Source organism: Ursus americanus, chromosome 6 (assembly GCF_024610735.1).
Source record: "Ursus americanus isolate L20-20 chromosome 6, mUrsAme1.1.p, whole genome shotgun sequence".
Lineage (NCBI taxonomy): Eukaryota > Metazoa > Chordata > Mammalia > Carnivora > Ursidae > Ursus > Ursus americanus.
The window spans coordinates 33434697-33456463 of NC_142132.1; the positions used below are offsets into that span (position 1 = coordinate 33434697).

At 34.7% G+C, this 21767-nt stretch overlaps 1 protein-coding gene across 5 annotated transcripts in view; it reads right to left on the bottom strand.

The window, feature by feature from the left end:
• EXOC6 (exocyst complex component 6) overlaps nucleotides 1-21767 on the bottom strand; it is a 225975-nt gene that overhangs the window by 120197 nt on the left and 84011 nt on the right. For all 5 annotated transcript variants that reach the window (XM_045810010.2, XM_045810009.2, XM_087862902.1 and 2 more), the window contains exons 9-13: nucleotides 15512-15595; nucleotides 10399-10445; nucleotides 10157-10277; nucleotides 8388-8459; nucleotides 3891-3988 (exon numbers count right to left, since the gene is read on the bottom strand). In XM_045810010.2, coding sequence (XP_045665966.2) covers nucleotides 3891-3988; nucleotides 8388-8459; nucleotides 10157-10277; nucleotides 10399-10445; nucleotides 15512-15595 — 422 coding nt within the window. The remainder of the gene's footprint in view (nucleotides 1-3890; nucleotides 3989-8387; nucleotides 8460-10156; nucleotides 10278-10398; nucleotides 10446-15511; nucleotides 15596-21767) is intronic.

Consider the following 21767-nt stretch of genomic DNA (forward strand, 5'->3'; position numbering starts at 1 on the left):
GCAACTAATCTTTGATACAGCAGGAAAAAAATATCCAGTGGAAAATATACAGTCTCTTCAATAAACGGTGCTGGGAAAATTGGACAGCTACCTGCAAAAGAATGAAACTTGACCACTCTCTCACACCATACACAAAGATAAACTCCAAATGGATGAAAGACCTCGATGTGGGACAGGAATCCATCAAAATCCTAGAGGAGAACATAGGCAGCAATCTCTAAGACATCGGCCAAAGCAACTTTTTCATGACACATCTCCAAAGGCAAGAGAAACAAAAGATAAAATGAACTTGTGGGACTTCATCAAGATAAAAAGCTTCTGCACAGCCAAGGAAACAGTCAAAAAAACTAAGAGGCAGCCCACGGAATGGGAGAATATATTTGCAAATGATGCTACAGATAAAAGACTAGTATCCAAGATCTACAAAGAACTTCTCAAACTCAATACATGAGAAACAAATAAACAAATCATAAAATGGGCAGAAGATATGAACAGACACTTTTCCAATGATGACATACAAATGGCTAACAGACACATGAAAAAAATGTTCAAATCATTAGCCATCAGGGAAATTCAAATCAAAACCACACTAAGATACCACCTTACGCCAGTTAGAATAGCAAAAATTGACAAGGCAAGAAACAACAATTGCTGGAGAGGATGTGGAGAAAGGGGATCCCTCCTACATTGTTGGTGGGAATGCAAGTTGGTACAGCCACTCTGGAAAACAGTGTGGAGGTCCCTTAAAAAGTTAAAAATTGAGCTACCCTATGACCCAGCCATTGCACTACTGGGTATTTACCCCAAAGATACAGACGTAGTGAAGAGAAGGGCCATATGCACCCCAATGTTCATAGCAGCATTGTCCACAATAGCTAAATCGTGGAAGGAACCGAGATGCCCTTCAACAGATGACTGGATTAAGAAGTTGTGGTCCATATATACAATGGAATATTACTCAGCTATCAAAAAGAACGAGTTCTCAACATTTGCTGCAACATGGACGGCAATGGAGGAGTTAATGCTAAGTGGAATAAGTCAAGCAGAGAAAGACAATTATCATATGATTTCTCTCATCTATGGAACATAAGAACTAGGAAGATCGGTAGGTGAAGAAATGGATAAAGAAAGGGGGGTAATCAGAAGGGGGAATGAAGCATGAGAGACTATGGACTCTGAGAAACAAACTGAGGGCTTCAGAGGGGAGGGGTGTGAGGGAATGGGATAGACTGGTGATGGGTAGTAAGGAGGACACGTATTGCATGGTGCACTGAGTGTTATACGCAACTAATGAATCATCGAACTTTATATCAGAAACCAGGGATGTACTGTATGGTGACTAACATAATATAATAAAAAAACATTAAAAAAAAGAATATAAATATAAAGAACACTGGTATTCACAATATATTTGGAGAGAACCACACACGATAAATAAACTATAACAATAGTCAGACTACAAATTCTATCATGGAAATAGCCAAGTTTTAATTACTCAGTACTGACGATAACTTTTACTTTTTGCCATTGTTAGGTTGTCGCTTCACTACTTGTAAAATCTTTGAAGATTTAGGTCAGGAATAAGAAAAGCTTAAATTCTGCTGCTTCTCTTATTTGTTTCGAGATTTTATTTTTAAGTAATCTCTACACCACCCAACAGGGGGGCTCAAACTTACAACCCCAAGATCAAGAGTCACATGCTCTACCAACTAAGCCAGCCAAGCGCCCCTCTGCGACTTCTTAAAAATCTAACCAAAAAGCATTATCTAGAAGTGTACTGAAAGTAGAAATCAAAATACATTTGGGAATTATGCATTACAAGTGACATGCTATCATTCATTATCTTCCCCAACTACAAAAAAGGATAACATTAATCCTATCATCATCTAATGAATTCATTAGCTTCCCAGAGAGAAAACAATACCTCACGGTTTCCCCAATCTTGGGGAACAATCTCATTACTAAAAGTCTTTTTTTTTTTTTTTTTTTAAGATTTATTTTATTTGAGAGAAAGAGAGAGAAGGAGAGAGCACACGAGCTCAATTCAGGAGGTGAGGGATGGGGGGCAGAGGGAGAGGATCTCAAGCAGATTCTGCACTGAGCGTGCAGCCTGATGTAGCGCTCGATCTCATGACCCTGAAATCATGACCTGAGCCAAAATCTAGAGTCAGATGTTTAACCAAGTGAGCTACCCAGGTGCCCCCCTCATACTAGAAGTCTTATGATACATAAGAGAAAAAAGCTGGCTCAATACAAATCTATCAACAATTGCAAAAACAACTGGGCAAGTTAATAACATCAACCCTATAAGTTAAGATTTTATATATATCAGTATATATAAAGATTTTATAAAGATGTCATATTATATCACATTCTATCATTGCATATATATTACAGATTACCACCCCATCAATAAGTACTACCTGTATTTCTAAAATATTAAAGATAAAAAATTGTTGACACTTAATACATGTTTCATCAAGACTGTCAACTGTCCACTTGAGACAACATCCTAACAATAAAACCCCTAAAGATTGTTAATAAAACAAGTGCAAATAAGAATTTATTTGGTTGATTTCAACAAGAGTATGTCACCTTGTGAATCACTTGGGTATTTTTAAAAGATTGAAGGTCAACTCCATAGTTTTGAAAACTGATGAGGCAAATGCCAAACTGATGTTAAATCCTGTCACATATTTTCTGTTTTAATCTCATCAAGTACTATTGCCACATCACTTCTATCACATTTTGGTGACCTAGATGTAAGATCTCAAGATTTACAAGTTTTTTTGAAAGAAAGAAAAAAGAAAGGAAGACAGGGAAGGAGGGAGAAGGGTAGGAGGAGGGAGGGGAAAAAAGGTTTTAGCATTAGGGAACAAGTTTCCCTTTTCATGGTAATACAAAATTATATAGATCTTAAAATACTTTGTCCATTCCCTGCAGGCAAATGACTAAAGCGAAAGTAATTTTCCTAATTGGATGCTTTAAAGATTTTAAATCTAGTTGCGTTGTTTATAAAAATAGCATTTTTTCCAAACAAAATTTAAAAGCTATAACTCTGTTTCTGATACTAAATACCTTTGAATGCTTACAGCCTTATATCTAATCATTTACTGGGGGGAAAAAAAACTACAGAGATTAGAACTAAAAGTAATATAACTAAAAATTTATTATAAATGGTTCAGCCACTGTGGAAAAAACAGTATGCTGGTTCCTCTTCTTCAATTTATTCAACATAGCTGCCATATAATCCAGCAATTCTACTTCTGGGTATATATCCTAAAGAACTGAAAACAGGAACTCAAACATTTATTTGTACATCAGTGTTCACAGCAGCATTACTCACAAGAGCAAAAAGGTAAAAATGACCCAAATATCCACAGATGGATAAACAGATAAATAAAATGTGGTCATATCCATACAACGGAATATTATTCAGCCTTGAAAAAGAATGAGATACTGATAGATGATACAACATGGATGCACCTTGGAAACATTACACTAAATGAGATAATCCAGACACAAAAAACCAGACAAACACTGTAAGAGTCCACTTATATGACGTAGCTAGAGTAGCCAAATTCATAGAGACAAAGTAGAATGGTGATGTCAGGGGCTAGAAGAAGGGACTAGGGAGTTAATGTTTAATTGGTACAGCTTCAGTTTGGGAAGATGAAAAAGTTCTGAAGGATAGTGGGGATGGTTGCAACAATATAAATGTACTTAATGTCACATTTTAAAAAGGATAAAATGGCAAAATTTGTTATGTAAATTTTACTACAATAAAAAATTATTATAAGCATTTTTCATTGCTAAATGTAAAATCAATCACTTTAGCATTTGACAATTTTTTTCACTATTACATTAAGGTTCCATGGCTTTTGACTAACCTGAAAACTCCAGCCCATTTCTTAAGAAGTGTTTCATTGTATTGATCTCTTATTTCAAATAAAAGGTCAAAAAGTCGGTTCACTGGAAAACCATAACCCTAAAACACAACAAAAGCATATAAACAAGTCAAATAAGTAAATATATTTATTAGAGAAATGTTGGGAATACTGAAGAATTGTTTGAAAGTGATCACTATACCATATATTGTATGTCATTCCAACAGCATGAAAAGATATCCTTTTGACTTTCTATTAGGTTGCATTAAGTAAGAAAGAGTCTAGAAAGAGTTTTATGAAGCTGGAATAATTTTTCAATTTCTACTCTCTCTTTTCAGTCTGGATTACATTATAACCTTAAAAAGTATTGGAAGTCAAAACTGGAGAAAAGTTCAAGATTAGTGATCTACATAATGGTGTCTTGGAAAATGATCCCTAAAAAGGATAAAAGAAGAAAAGGGAATATATTGTGTCTAAAACACGCTGGTTTCCCTTTGCACCTTCAATTTAAGATCAACTTCACTGTATAGGGAAAATGTACACCTTTTCATCAAACATATACTTTCCAAAACTATTCCTTTCCAACTTCAAAGTCATTGAAATTTTACCTATTTCAGGACCAAAGGCAGTTCTGCTGCATCATAGTTGTCCCTTTTCCCTTCACGGTTTCCCACTTATTTATTCTTGATCCTACTCCTGCAGGAACTGCTCCATGGACTATCTATTCACTATAGTCTTTAACTTCCACTAGTTCCTTTCTCTTGGCTAAATAAATATGCTAATTACCTCCCATATTTAAACCAAAAAAAGTAAGAAAATACAAAAAAGCCCTTCCTCGATTTGCTATGCCCTGACAGATGCCTCCTTTTGTTACTGTCTTCATAGCCAAACCTACTACAATATAACTGCTGCTCCTATTCCTTTAAAACTGCTCTCAACAATGTCACAGATTATCTCCTAAATATAAAAGTCGATGATCTCTCACTCTACATTCCCTCTCTTGAAACTCAAGTGCTTTGAATTCTGTAACACCACTTTCTCTCTTTGCTCTCCTCTTACCTATGAATAGTAGTCCTTCCAGTTTCCCTTTTTCTTCTATCTCCATCTTTAGATTTTTCTTCTAGGTCTCTAGAATAATCTGACGTCTAGTGACTTCAGACAATATTTTCTCTGATTATTCTGAATCTACATCTCTAGTTATGCCTCTGGAAGTTCCAAATATTTAATTCCAACACCTGTTAGACATCTCCAGTCAGTCTGCCAACAAACATGCTAAAGTTAACTTATCTCTTCCCTTTTCAACTAAACAAAGAGCTTTTCCTATTTCTTATCTGTGTTAATAGTTCTACCACCAATCCAGTTTATCAGGAAAGAAACTTGAAAAACGTCTAAATGACCCCCCACACAAACATATCTAGTCAGTCACCAAATTCTTTTGATTTCACCTCCTTCACAAATCTCAAATCTATCACTCTTCTCCATCATTTATTTTTTTCCAGAAGTATTCCCAGTGCCAATGCCTTATTTTGGTCCTTCACAACTCTTGCCTAGACTGAAGTTCCAACCATCTGTCTCTTTCAACTCAGTCTATTGCCAAGACTCTCCAAATTATCATTTAAGATACAAATCTGATCATACCATTCCACTGGTTAAAAACTACCGAAGACTTATTAAAGTCCCACAAGTCTTGCCGTAATTTGGGTCAAACTACCTTGTCAGTTTCATTATCACTATTTGCCCTTCTTTACTCACACCCACCTACTACAGCTTCTTCGCAATCGAGCTGCTCGACCAATCTCATGTCCACCATACTATCCCTCGATCTGTAGTTTACACATGCTATTTTATTTTCTCTGCCATTCATGCCCCTTTCTTGATAGGTACCTGCTGAACTCATCTTTAAAATTCCAACTCACATTTCAACTTTCTATACAGACTTTCCCAATCCTGGAACCAAAGTTAGACATTCCATCTTCTGCGAACCCAAAGCTTTTTAATATACTGCCACTTTAATATGTCTTATACATCTTATTTGTTTACAACTAAACTATAAATTTCTTGAAGGATTTTTATATCCCACTGTCTTACTTTTATGTCTTCTATTGTTTTATACATCATCTAGCTATTAGTACATGGTTGGTGCTCAAAAAATGTTAGTAAACGAATCATAACTGTTTACTTTTGATTTGCTTAATAGGCAATAAACAGAACTATAATATGCTGGTATTACTTTTTAATGTTATTGTTTAGTCAGCTTTAAGTAATAAAATGAAATATGAAAAGAAAATTTTCCTTAGGGTGGCAAAGTGCCAATTTAAAAAACTAAGTATCGTGCAATATTCTTTAGTTTTTCTGAAAAGACCCTCCCCAATTCTTCAATTAAAAGGTATAATATGAGGGGTGCCGGGGTGGCTCAGTCAGTTGTGTCCCCACTCTTAATTTTGGCTCAGGTCATGATCTCTGGCTTGTTGGGCTCCACGCTGGGCATGGAGCCTGCCAGAGAGTCTCTCCCTCTGCCCCTCCCCACCACTCTTTCTCTAAAAAAAAATTGTAACTTGAAAAGTCAGCATTTATTAATTATGTATAAGACCCGACTAATACTCAGCTTGTCAATTTTCAGTAGAATGAAAACACTGCAAAATTTCTAAATAAGTAATAAGGATTGGTTTATCTTCCTTAATCTTATTTCAAAGCAGTAAGATTAGAAAGGTATACTTACAAGGGTTTATACATCCATTACTGTTTTACTTTCTAATACCTCTCTTACCTGAATATTGTTTATTACTCTTCTCCAATTCTCTAGAGATCCTTGGAACCACACCACATATTCTAAATTCAGTTGTACTCAAAGTACCAGTTCAGAACAGTTCATTATGGTTTACAATGGGAGCTTGTACCAGAATGTAAATCAATGTGGCTAATCTAGATCAAGAAAATCTTGCTACAAAATAAATGCCAGTTGAGCTAAATTTTGTACTTAGTGATGTAGCTGATTTACATTCTGACAGAAGCTCCTTTTTTGCTATGGATCCATAACAGTTTATGGACTAGTAACCCTTTCCAGACCAGTCAGTGGTATCCCCAGCATGCTTTGAGTAGTAATGCTTTTAGTCATTAAAGATAGCAAAACTCCTTCAAGTTACTTAGAGATAGGCCTAAAATATTAAGGTAGTTTCCAATAAAACTTACTAAAAGTTTTTTGTTTTTTGTTTTGTTTTTTTTTTGCAGAGGAATCAGTATTACAGATACATTTGTCACAAAATTTGTGAAAACAAAAAAATCCATATTACCCTAGTGTTATAGTATAAGGCAGAGAAACTAATAAAGATATAAGACAATAAAATAATTTACCAAAGGAGTACATGGAATCTTCTTAGTTTTAAGAATAAGGTAGACAACTATTATTCTAGGATGGAAAGATTCTTGGATGAAGCAAATCGTTTAAATTAGCATTTCCCAAAGCATATTATATGAAGCTCTAGATCTACAAGACGTCATATGGGGGAAAAAAGATTCAAGGGTCAAATATATTGGGAAAATGCTGCATAAGCACCTTCCTTTTGGAATCATATGGTATAAATTTGCTCTGAGAAAGGCTTTCAGTGGAGATACCTGTTTTACTTCACTTATTTCCCAAATGTTTAGAACACAGAACTCTTTTTAAAGTAATATCTATTATCACACTTTGGAAAATGCTAATCTATATTTCACAATATGTTCTTCCAACCATAAAAATCCCAAAAGTTTAAACATGAAAACAAAATGCAATCAATTCTTGACCATCCACGATGAAGAAAAAGGGACACGCTGAAAACTCTGATACTGAAAAGGCATTGAGTTTTGAGACAATTCAATTTTAATCTTATTTTTAAAAAGAAAAAAACAAGACACAAAGAAGTGAAGTGATTTGCTCACAGTCATAGTACACCTGAAATTAGGAAGGAAATGAGTGGATACAGCTTTCAAACTGTATGTTTTCATATTTGTTATCACACTTAAAACTCAAAACAATTCCGAAAACTAGTAATAAACCCATTTTTACCAATGAGGATCTAAAGCTTAGAAAACTTGTAAACATACAATTAGTCAACAGCAGAGGTGGAATACAAACTCAGGGTCTTGTGTGACTCCCAGAGCCCATGCTCCTTGTCTTAAGGCAGAACTTATATCTTCTCATTTCTAGTTCAGAGTTCTTTCTACTACACCATGCATTTTTTTAAACTACAAAAATACTTTATCTAAACAAACAAAAACTTTAACTGAATGACCAATATTTTAAAAGATGGTAATATTTCCTGAGTTCTGTCCAAGCTTCATAATCAGGAAGCAGGGAAGAATGAAAAATCTTGGGTAAGAGGGAATACCAATACATAAGCAAACATCTGGTTATTACTAATTTACTACCATTCGTCCATAATAAAATAAATGAGCATGTTCTATATTTTGTATACCTTCAAGTAGTCAAAATAGCCATTAAATGAATATTAGATTATCACCCACCTGCAGAGTATCTGCAAATATTACAATGAGATTCTTCAGCTCCAGAACAAGATCAGGATCAGTACAGTAAGACTGGGGGAGAGAGGTTGAGGGATGAAATACAAACAAAGAAGCAAATAAAAACCTGAGTCATTTGGTTAAAAACAAATAAAACCTGAAACTGTTCCCTTCGGTATGCCAGACTTATAATAAATTTAAAATCTTGGTTATTAGTTAGATCCATGGCTGGTTTCCTCTATTCAGTAAAAATTCTTAGGGAAAGACCATAACATAATGTACCTGAAGAATCTGTATTATATGAAAAGAAATTTTCCTAAAATATGCATGTGCTAACCTTTGGTCAAAGCAATGATGCTTATATTTCTAAGTCTCTAGATTTTAAGGAACTAAACTGAAAAATGGTTTATATATCGATCATATATTTTTACTTTTCTATTATTTTGTATTCTCTTATAAAAGAGACATATCACTTTTTTCCAATATAAGAATGACAATTGATCCCATGTGGGGCACCTGGGTGGCACAGCGGTTAAGCGTCTGCCTTCGGCTCAGGGCGTGATCCCGGCGTTATGGGATCGAGCCCCACATCAGGCTCCTCTGCTATGAGCCTGCTTCTTCCTCTCCCACTCCCCATGCTTGTGTTCCCTCTCTCTCTGGCTGTCTCTATCTCTGTCGAATGAATAAAAAAAAAAAAAAAAAAAAAAAATCTTAAAAAAAAAAAAAAAGAATGACAATTGAAGTATTTTCTAATTAATTCACCAAAAGAAACTAATTAGTTTCAAAGGGATAGTGAAACTTACTCTGTTCCCTTAATAGCATTTAATAAGATTTTTAGTGTGATATGTTGCTTTTAATACCTTGTGACTTTGTATTTGATGTCATATAATTAACAGGAAGCATACTATAATTTTACATATTCAGGTCTGAATGTAAACCATGATAAAACATATTGTTCTTTATTAATATGTTAGAAAAAGTTATAGCTCATTGGACAAATACTATATAAAGAATCTACAATCCTATAAATAAAAATGTAGTACATTTATAATCTAAATACTACATAAGCTAATAATCCTTTAAAATATTTTCAATCTCTATTCTCAGTAATAAAATTATTAATAATAATTACAATATTTTAAGTATGGGGAGATTTTACTGAAGGTAAACTACTAAAACTGTCTTAAGAAAAAGTCTATAATAAGCAATTATTAATTTCAACAATCTTTATAAATAACACTAACATCATTTCCACAAAAGGTATATTATGCAAATATTTGATTTTATTTTCATTCATTAAAAAAATCTCTCATTACATAAAGGTTCATTATTTCAAATGAGTTCAAATTTTGACAATTGCATATTTTTAAGAAATCTGTAATTGTATTACTGCAAACACATTATAAATGTCAAAGAACAAGTTCAATTGAGTTTTAATGGTGGAGTTTATTTTGGAAACAAAGAATTTGGAATGATAATTAAAAACCCTTTCTTCACGGTGCTTTTCAGTGATCTAATGAAGAGGTCAGTTGAGACTAATGAGACCAGCCTAATTCTTCATTTCCTATAATGCTGGACTAAAAGTGCCTTGGGAAGCCCCAGTCAGCTGCAAAAGCACAGCCCAGTAAAGCCTAACATAACTACTTCCAAATCTGACCTGTTACCAAAAAATGCAGAATGACAGAGGCATGGTTTTCTTCTGACATTATACATTTCAGAAGTTCCTGAAGTAACTGAATTAAAAATTTAGTAACATAATTTGTCTGACTTACTGAATGAGCTCTAAGGACAGCAATTATCTTTGAGAGGGCCATGTTCCAAAGTTCATCAGTGTATGCCCTGGTTACTAATCCTTGGGTCACATGTAAAATGTGATCTTCCACCACAAAGAACCTAAAAACAATAATTACCAACATCGTGTGTTAAAAAAAAAAATTAAAGTCCAAATAGAAAACAAGCAGTTCTGACATTTAACATAATATAAAAATAAGTTATTTCCATATTAGATACATACCCTACAATTTGAGTGAAATATCTTCTATAGCCATCAACTGTTTCATGCTTCAAATGAAAAATAAAAATCAATTTAAACCAATAAATAATGGTAACATAAAAGTAACTTCCAAGTCACTACAACATTTAAATATTTAGAGGGTTTGCTGTATGCTGCACACATTTTTAAAGCACCAGAGATACACTAGTAAAAACCAAAAAGCCCTTACCCTCATGGAACTTATACTCAAAAAAGGAGACAGACAATAAACAAGTTAAAAAGTAAATATGATTTCAGAACCCTCTTCTTAGCAAGCTAGTTCAAGCCACCATAATTTACTTGTGCTATTACATCTTTCTCCTACACAGTCTCCCCAGCTTTCAGGCTTGTTCCCCATAGTCTATTCTCCAGATACCTATCAGAATGATAATTTTCAAAGAGTAATCAGATCATTATATCTTCTGCTAAAAACCTTCAAATGACTTTATATCTCATTCGTAATAGAAGTCAAATTCCTTATAAATGAGCCATAATTGCCTGTTAATAATTTTAACAAAAGGCATACAGGAAAATAACTGATTATTTGAATTTCATTCTTAGAAGTTTATTACATGAAATATTTCATAATTTTAATTAAGTTCAAATGTTGTATTTTGCTATTTCATAAATGCAATCAAAATTTTCAAACATCGGGGGCGCCTGGGTGGCGCAGTCGTTAAGCGTCTGCCTTCGGCTCAGGGCGTGATCCCGGCGTTCTGGGATCGAGCCCCACATCAGGCTCCTCTGCTATGAGCCTGCTTCTTCCTCTCCCACTCCCCCTGCTGTGTTCCCTCTCTCGCTGGCTGTCTCTGTCTTTGTCAACTAAATAAATAAAATCTTTAAAAAAAAAAAAATTTCAAACATCTGCAGTTTTTTTAGGTTGTGGGAAAAGAAATGTTTTTACCTTTTAGCTTTAAAATACTATGATCAGAGAGAAAGGAGTTTACATAACACCAGATGTTTGACACTTCTTGAGAACTTGCTTTATAACATGCATATAGTCACATTTTACAATGTGTCATGTGTGCTTGAAAAGAAGATGTTTCTATAGTTGATGAAACAGGCTTCTACATGGTTCATTAGATCAAGTCTATTAAGCATGTTGTGTATTCTTATTGATATTCTATCTACTTGATTTATTAGAGACATGCTTAAAAATCCACTATGGATTTTCTATTTATCCTTTTAGTTGTGGCAATCTGGCATTACACATTTTTGAGTCAATGTTATCAAGTGCTTATAGGTTTCAATTATCATTTTTTAACAATTCTAAGACATGCATATTTTATTTTTTTATCAGTTTAGATCTTTTTATATTATATGAAAGTATATACTCTGTTTCTACTCTTTTACTGGTTACTCCAAAAATTATATTATGCAAACTTAAATAATCAAACTAAAATCAATATTTTTACTCTTCTGGACAATTCAGCAAATTGTAACACAGTTTCATTTCATTAACTCCCACCTCAAGTTTGTACTTTTGTTGTTGTGCATTTTAATTCTATCTCATTTTAAAATCTATAATATTTTATTAACATTACTTTCTACAGTTGACATAGATTCGCCCACGTATTTATACTTTTTTTGCTATTCATTCCTTCCAGCATCTCATATCTTCTTTTTTTTTTTTAAGATTTTTACTTATTTATTTGACAGAGAGAGACAGCCAGCGAGAGAGGGAACACAAGCAGGGGGAGTGGGAGAGGAAGAAGCAGGCTCACAGCAGAGGAGCCTGATGTGAGGCTCGATCCCATAACGCCAAGATCACGCCCTGAGCCGAAGGCAGACGCTTAACCGCTGTGCCACCCAGGCGCCCCTCATATCTTCCATTTGGCATCACTTTCCTTTTGCCTGAAGTAAATGCTTTAGAATTTCCTTAGTAAGGGTATCTTAGTAGCCAACTCCCCTCTTCTTTGTCTGAAAATGTCTATCTTTGCCTTCCTTTCACCAGATATAGAATCCTAGGTTAACAGTTATTTTCCTTTAGCATTTAAAATATTTCATTGTTTTCCTTTCTTGTGGCTAAAAACCTAGGAGCAAGACTGCTGGGTTGTATGATAAGTGTATGCTTAACATTATAACAAATTGCCAAACAATTTCCAAAGTGGCAGCATAATTTTTATACCACCAGAAGTGTATGAGAGTTCCAGCTGTTCCACATCTCACCAGCACTTGCTATTATCAATCTTTAATTTTAGCCATTCTAGTAGGTCTGTAGTGGTATCTCGTTGTGGCTTTAATTTGCATTTCTCTGATGAAAAATGGTACTGAACATCTTTTCATGTGCTTATTTTTCATCTGTGTATCTAGTAAAATGTCTACCTGGATCTCTTATCCATTAGTTTGTCTTTAATTATTTAGTTATGCAAATTCTTTGTATATTCTTAATACAAGCCCTTTGTTAGACATGAGTTTTGCAAATATTTCCTCTCTACCTGTGCCTTGTCTTTTCACTTTCTTGACAATGCCTTTTGAAGAGTTTTCATTTTGATGTTCAATTTATCAATCTCTTCCTCTTATGGTTCATGCTTTATGTAACTCATCTAAGAAAATACTACCTAACCCAAGATCAGAAAAACCTTTGTTTTTTCTAAAAGTTTTGTAATTTTAGCTCTTGCATTTAGGTCCATGATCCATTTCTTGAATTGCTGAGGTAAAAGTCTATACTCATTTTTTTACATATAGATAATTTAATTATCTCATGATCAAAAGACATACTTTGTATGATTTCAAGTTTTTTCTATTTGTTGAGATTTATTTTATAGCCCAGAATATGATCTATCTTGGTAAACCTTCTACATGCATTTGAAAGGCTTATGTATTCTGCTATTTGGGCTGGAGTATTCAATAAATGTCAATTAGCTCAAGTTAGCTGATACTATTTTTCAGGTCTTCTATTTTCTCTTTATCTTTGTGTTCTGCAGTTTAACCATATGGTCTCCCAGAGTGTATTTCTTTCTATTTAACCTACTTGGGATTCCTTGGGCTTGACTACCTAAGTTTCTATTTCCTGTCCATAATGGAAAATTCTCAGCCATTATGCCCTCCAATACTCTTCTGTCCCACTTGTTCTATCCTCTCTTTCTGTAACTCCAACTAGATATGTTAGACTTTCTCTCTGTATCCTCTCTGTCTTCTGTATTTTTATCCTCTTGTCTCTCTGTGAGGCTTTCTAGATAATTTCTTCAGATCGACTAAGAGAATTCACCAATTACTAAACCCAATATTCATAAAATTTTTAAGTTTGATTAATACATCTTTAATTTCTAGGTATTCTACTTGATTTTTTTTCATTTTGGTCATTCTTTACAGTTTCTTGCTCCCTATTTATATCAGCAAGCTTGTCTTTAATTTCTTTAAATATATTAAATAGAGTTATTATATTAAATGGCTAATAATTCAAATACTGAAATTCTCTTGGGATTTATTTCTGTTGCCAATATTTTTAATGATTCTCATTTGTTTGATAATTATTTTTTTAAAGGTTTTATTTAATTGACAGAAAGAGACACAGCAAGAGAGGGAACACAAGCAGGGGGAGTGGGAGAGGGAGAAGCAGGCTTCCTGCTGAGCAGGGAGCCCGATGCAGGGCTTGATCCCAGGACCCTGGGATCATGACCTGAGCCGAAAGCAGACGCTTAACGACTGAGCCACCCAGGCGCCCTGATAATTATTTTTTACTGTGATTTGCTAATTTTCCTTGAAACTATGACATGAAAGTTCAGAGATATGCACTTGCTTCTACTAGGCAATATCAGCATGGAATAACTTCAAACTAAATTTTCAACTTGAGATTTTTTTTGACTATTCAAATAGAATAAATTTGGTTTGCAAACACGTTTGAGAAACGGCCTGTTATGTGTTCTCAGAGATCTTTGTCCCCTTGTTCCTTCAGCACCGACACTTAAGACAGGCAATTTCCCTATACTGTTTAGAAGAAAGAACGGAGAGGTTTTGTTAGATTTTTTTTATAACATTATATCTATCTATCTATCTATTTATTTATTTTTAAGTAATCTCTATATCCAACAGGGGCTCAAACTCATGACTCCAAGATTAAGAGTTGCATGGTCTCCTGACTGAGCCAGTGAGGTGCTCTGAGATGTTTTTGATCTCTAGATAATCCTAATAAAGAGCCTCTAATTATGTGGAGTCTGCACTTTCTAAGGGAGACAACCTCTTATCAGCTACTTTGGGTGGCTCTGGGCTTAGGCCTCTGTATTCTCATGTCCTCCAAATTCATGCTTTCCCATTCAGCAGATGCCCCTAAGATAAAAGCCACAACTACCGCTTCATTAAACCTATCTATTTTTTTTTAAGATTTTATTTATTTATTTGACACAGAGAGAGAGCACGAGCAGGGTGAGTGGCAGGCAGAGGGAGAGGGAGAAGCAGGTTCCCACATGGGGCTCAATCCCAGGACCCGAGCCTAAGGCAGATGCTTAACTGACTGAGCCACCCAGGCACCCCAAACCTATCTGGATTTCTGCCTTCATTTAGGTTTTCCTGTTTTGTTTTATAGTTGGATATATTGGTGTATAAGTTACATACAATAAAACTCACTTTTTCACGCACTGTTTCTATCAGTTTTCACAAACACATCTAGTCACATATTTATCACCATAACTGACATATGGAGCAATTCCATATTCACTTAATTTTTGTCCTGACTATACTTTTCTACCAAATCCTCGGTGCATTTAAAAATAACTTTAAAATTTTTTAAATGTTTTATCCAGCATCTTTGTTTTTTCACTAGAACAATTTATAAAACTACATAGTCCACCATATTGTCAGAAATGAATTATCACTCCCTGATAGTTTGAATATCTACTTGTTTATATCTTTATTTATTCACTGCCTATTTTGTTTACTATCTATCTTCCCTAAGAGAATGTACGCTCATGAGAGAAGGAACTTACCTGTTTTGTTCACTGCTGTACCTTTAGCACCTAAACCAATTATTGGGAATGGTAGGTATTTAATAAGTATTTGTTGTTGAATGAATAGTAATACATGCTTTGAAGAAATTAAAGCAGGGTAAGAGGCAAAAAGTGACAACAAAACCAATTCAAAATTTTCACATACTTACCATATTTGATTGGGGTTGCAATACAAGTCTTGCTTGTTTCTTTCTTTGTTTTCGGTAATAATTTTCAAATGTTTCTTCATCACCCTAAAGTAAAACCAGCAGAGTAATGAAACACACACACCTACAGAACAGATAACTTTTTGTTTTTGAGGTTTATTTATATATTTGAGAGAGAGAGACAGAGCATGAGTGGGGGGAGGAGCAGAAGGAGAGGGAGAGAGAGAATCTCCAGCAGACTCCCCACTGAGCAGTGAGCATGATGCAGGACTTGATCTCACGACCCTGAGATCATGACGTGAGCCAAAATCACGAGTCGGACACTTACCCAACTGAGCCACCTAAGCACCCAAACAGATAACTTCTTTACCCCTAAGAGTCATTTTAAAATTTCGAACAAATGGAATATAAACACTGAAATGGTTTTTGTGTGTTTCAATGGAAACTGCATCATTTATATCATATCCTTCCAGGTTATCGGATTCTAGTGCTGTTCACTGTCTTTGAGCTATTTTGCATCTCTTTCTATGTTTAGGTAACTGATAAATAGTATTTTGTCTGGTAATGATTTTAATTGATTTCCTCCCTCTTTAATTTTGCCTCCATTTGCAATTCCTCTCAACATTCCTTTACTCCATATAATTTTCCTGTTATATGACTTTTTCTGTGAACTGATTATAATATCTCTTTGGTTCTCTCACATGGAAATAATAAAAAAATTCTTTAACACGTGCAAACAAAACAAAACAAAAACACTGAAATGGTATTTCATACTGAATGTCAAGAATAAGTTTTTGGGGGCACCTGGGTGGCTCAGTCGTTAAGCATCTGCCTTTGGCTCAGGGTGTGATCCCAGAGTCCTGGGATTGAGCCCCACATCAGGGTCCTCCGCTGAGAGCCTGCTTCTTCCTCTCCCACTCCCCTTGCTTGTGTTCCCTCTCTCGCTGGCTGTCTCTATCTCTGTCAAATAAATAAAAAATCTTAAAAAAAAAAACAAAAAACCTCTGAGCTGCAGATTTAGTGAATTTAATTTACCGATATATGCCCACCCTAAAAACTAATTAGCAAAGCCAGTCCTCACAATCAAACTTCTATTAAGTCAATTGTATTTACTATCCCTCAGGAAAAGTCTAACTTAACACTTCAATTCAAATAAACATGTTAACATGCATTGTGGAATATTATATGATGAAAACCACTAAGAAATAAATTATAAAATTATGAAAGTCATCAAGATTAAGATTATTTAAATCCAATACGATTGTTTTATCCATTCGTGTACCTTAAAAACAAGGTAATAAATCACTTCTCATTACTTAAATGCTGTTTCTCATTAGTTAATTTATAATAACGCAATGTAATATGCAGACAGAATTCTAAGTTATTTACAAAAAGAGGAGTACGATAAAAAAATACAATATGCCTTCAGTAAATGTGTGGACATATATAACACTTTAGTATTAAATTTTGGAAACAAGAAAATAAAACCAAGTATAAAAGTCAGGAATAACATATGAATTTTGTTAGAGATGGTGATCATGCTAGAAACTAATCAGGCTGGCAGCCAGCTTTTATTTTAATATGAAGTCAAAAATATTACACATGTAACTGGACTTCCACTTATGATACAATTTGACAAAATGGCTTTTAACAGTTTTTCTGAATCACAACTTCTATGAAAGAATGGGTTAGTCAATGTAACTTCAAAAATCTGGCAGCCCCAGAAAATACTCCAGTTATGTTTAAAAGATTCCGCTTCACTAACTCATATTATTTTAGATGTTTAAAGGTTTTTCTTTACAGAAAATGACACATAATAGGGATGAGTATTAAGATTAGCCAAAAGCACTGTTTATATATAAACACACAGGACACAGTTTTGCATTCAAATTTTCCTATGTTCTTACTTCTGTACTCTCATAGTACTCCCTCTTAAAAGCACTATATTCATTGTCAACAGCTGGGGAACAAAAGAGATCAGGATCTTAAATGAAAACTGTCATTACTTCCACCTATGTCATTACTACCTACCATGTATCAGAACTAAGAATAGCTCTGGACAAAATACAGTGTTTTTAACATGGTTTATCCTTTTCTGCACAAGAAAAGAAAGAAACCCTTCCCTTAATTAATCATTAAAGGACACTTCTTATTTGTCGTTTGGAAGTTTTTACACATCAAGACAAGGCACAATGGTCGTAGCAGTGAAGGATTAATACAATGGGATCAGTGAATGATAGGTATTTCTTTTATGAAGTAAGTATGGTATGGGGCGCCTGGGTGGCTCAGTCGTTAAGCGTCTGCCTTTGGCTCAGGGCGTGATCCCGGTGTTCTGGGATCGAGCCCCGCATCAGGCTCCTCCACTGGGAGCCTGCCTCTTCCTCTCCCACTCCCCCTGCTTGTGTTCCCTCTCTCGCTGGCTGTCTCTCTGTCAAATGAATAAATAAAATCTTAAAAAAAAAAAAAAATGAAGTAAGTATGGTAGCCTCCAAGATGGCCCCCAAATATCTCTTGTATAGTCCCATCCCACATTCTACCAGGGTTGATCTGTGTGACCAGTAGGATGTAGCAGAAGTGAAAGTGGGGTGCCTGAGATGACTTATTCGGTTAAGCTCCTGACTCGGTCTTGGCTTAGGTCACGATCTCAGAGTTGTGAGATCCAGCCCTGCATTGGCCTCTGCGCTCAGTGGGGAGTCTGCTTCTCTCCCTCTCTCTGCCCCTTTCCCCATTCATTATCTCTTTAATAAAATAAATAAATAAAATCTTAAAAAAAAAAAGAAGTAAAGGTATGTCACTTCTGATATTACATTATAAAGGACGTTACGGCTTCCATATCAGCCTCCCTCAGATCACTCATTTTAGGGAAGCCAGCTGCCATGTCATGAGGATTGTCAGTCAGCTTTGTAGACAGCCCATGTGGCAAGGAACTGAGGCCTTCTGCCAACAGTCATAACAGAAGCAAATATCCCAAGTCCTGTCAAGCTTCAGAGGACTATAGCCCTCACTGACATCTTGAATGGAACCTCATGAGAGACTGTGAGCCAGAACCACCCAGCTAAAGCTATTCCCAGATAGCTGACCCTGTGAAATAACAAGCAATATCTTAGGTAACTTTTCTAGAAACAGACACCAAGTGATACAATAAGGAAGTGCTCAAAAGGGAGACTGTTCAAGAAGTGAGAAAAGCAAGAGAGGGAATGAGAGGAAGCCAATCAAAGGTGCTGGATTCAGCCAAAAAAGTCTTCAAGAAAACAGGCTTCAGCCTGATACCACAGTAAAACTGTAAAGGATAAGTTATACTGCAGAGGGACTTTTTTTTAAGGGGAGAAACATGTTCTTTTATTGATGCAATACATCCAGTCACACCAACAACTGACACCCTATGTCATGGTACAGCTTTGTACTCAGAGTTCATCTCAAAATACCAAATATCATAGTTAGAGTATGGATCAAATTGGGAAAATAAAGGAGCAAATGCAGGCACAGTGTCAGGTAGATACTAGAACTGATGACCCAGAGAAGTGCACGCTGATGTGAAAGCTCCTTAACACATGTACAGAAAATGTTCTAACACTGTATCTCAAATATATATTCTAAAGTTTTAAGCCTTTGCCTCAACTATAAAAACAAAATAATATGTACTATCTAGAACACCTAAAAATTGCAAAACACTATAATAATACAGCATAAAGATCCATGCTCCCCCCAGGGCTGAGGACTCTGAAGCACTTCCAGCTGTTATGAAAAGAGATACAAGGGGATCTGGGCAGAGCACCACAAGTAAGAGAAGGGAGGCTGGGGTTCCCAGACAGATCATTTCTAGGAAAAAGCAGAAGATCTAGAAATTCTTTCCTTAAAAATTCTAAGCCAGGACCCTTTGGAAAGCCTTTAAAATCCCTGAAGTCCCTAGGACAGCAAATCTCACACTACCTTCAGTATTCCTTATTTTAAGAAAAATGGTCCCTGAACACACAAAATTTACAATACAGCCAGCTAAGGAAATTCACATAGCTCTTGGGATTTTTCAAAGAGAAGCTTTTTTCCCCCACAGTATACCTATTTTCCTTTCATAGAACAGACATTTCATCAAACAGAGCTTGGGAAATGCTACCTTAAGGATCTTGGACATGGAGTTCTTTGGCTAAAATGGTCTTACAATAAAAAAACCTAGTCCTGGGGGCACCTAGGTGCTCAGTCAGTTGAGCATCTGACATATGATTTCAGCTCAGGTCATGATCTCAAGGTAGTGTGATTGAGCCCCATGCCTAGCATGGAGCCCGCTTAAGATTCTCTCTTCCTCTGCCCCTCCACCTCACCTCACTCTCCCTCTCCAACAAAGAAAAAAAAAAAAGCATAAAAAAAATCAAGTCTTTTAAATACTATGTATTAATGAAACCCTTCTACAATAATCCTTTATCATTTACTGAGTGATACTATATACTGAGTACTATGCCAAGCACTTTATTATTTATATTTACTCTAATACTCAACATAGCTTTATAAATTGTTACCCATATTTTGCAAATAAGAAAATCACCTGAGAACATAATTTGCCCAGTTACTACTAGAAAGTAGCTTAAATGAAATAACAAATGAAAGGAAAGTAACTATAGTAAGAAGAAGGAATTAGCTTTACTAAATTCTGGTCGTTTTACTTTTACCAATTTTTGGTCATATACACCAACCGGAAGTTTTCATGCTAATGAAAGTTTATTTACATTCATAGAATAGCAGAACATCATTTACACAGTAAAAAGGAAAAAAGTCCTGCCTGAATTAGTCAAAACTGATATCTTTTAATAAAAATGCAGCTTTCTGAAGTTTATAAATCCTATATATTACAAAGATACAAAAATATATAAAGAATTAAGTTACTGAAAATTATAAATCAACAGTTAGTTACAATAACATAAATTCTGAGAGTAATCATTTATTTTGAATATTTGACTATTTGAATCATAGATTATTTCTGAAAAATCAAAACCTGACTAGAGTCTAAAACTTCCTATCATTGTATTGGTTCTCTATCACTGACTTTAAATTATTTTGATCATTTAGTTGTGCTGTTTTTCTAATTTTAAATCATGAACAATGAAACATAATTTAATACCCAATGCATCATTCTCAGGGAAGCCACACTGAAACCTCACATAATATTGGTTCAACACTTTTTTGCACCAGGTATAAAGATATATTCTTTTTCAGAGGGCTTAGTGCCTGTTGATATAAGCTAAGAGGGTAAAGATACATAAAATAATTTTATTAAAAATTAAGTGTGGTGTTAAAGAGCCAATTACTAATTCAGCAAATCTTTATGAAATATCAGATGCAATGAAAAGCACTAGGGAAAGAGCAATACACAACACTCGCATGGTCACTATCTTTGTAGATCATACAGACATAGAAGAAGGATAATACAAAGTAACAGAAGTGCCTATGGGCACTCACTGCAGTTTACTGGGCCCATATAAATTAAGCATTATCAAAGCCAAAAATCATTCTTCTCCACCAAACCCAAAAACCTATATGAAAACATCTAATTGAAAGGAGTTTTAAAAGAATCAAACCACAACACAGGCCACTTTAACAAATGAGATAATTAAGAACTTCATAAAATACTAAATCTGAAAAGAACCTGAGCAGTTAAAGTATTTTATAATCATACACATTTGAAGAACTGTTTCATCACAGAACAAACTAAAAGTATTACTGTTTTTATACAATAGTACAATTTATTATAGCTTTAAAAAGAAAAAAAATTTTACATGTCTATTCAATAATGCTCAATACACTCGAAACATCACTAATTTGTAAAACAGTAAGTTTACATTGATATCGTGCTTATTGCTTTTACCTCAGTTCATTAGTACAGAGTTGGTCCTGTCTTTTAATAGAGGGCTAAAAGAAAAGATGTTAACTAAAGAAGATAATTCTATTTGCTCTAATTAACATAATTACCATTTCTTTTCAATTATTTCAATTTCAATTTAATCCAATTTCAACCTCAAAACGCCTTAACTATAAATGCCTTCCGTAGTCATTTTCTAAGTGCTGAAAGAAAAAAAAACAAAAATTCTGTATCTAGCAAAACTACTCTTAAAAAGCAAAGGAGAAATTAAGGCATTCCCAGATAAACAAAAACTGAGAGAATTTGATGCTAGTTGACCTTCCCCGAAAGAAATACTAACTATAGCCCTTCATGCAAAAATAAAAGGACACTAGACAGTAACTCTAATTCACATGAAGAAATAAAGAGTTC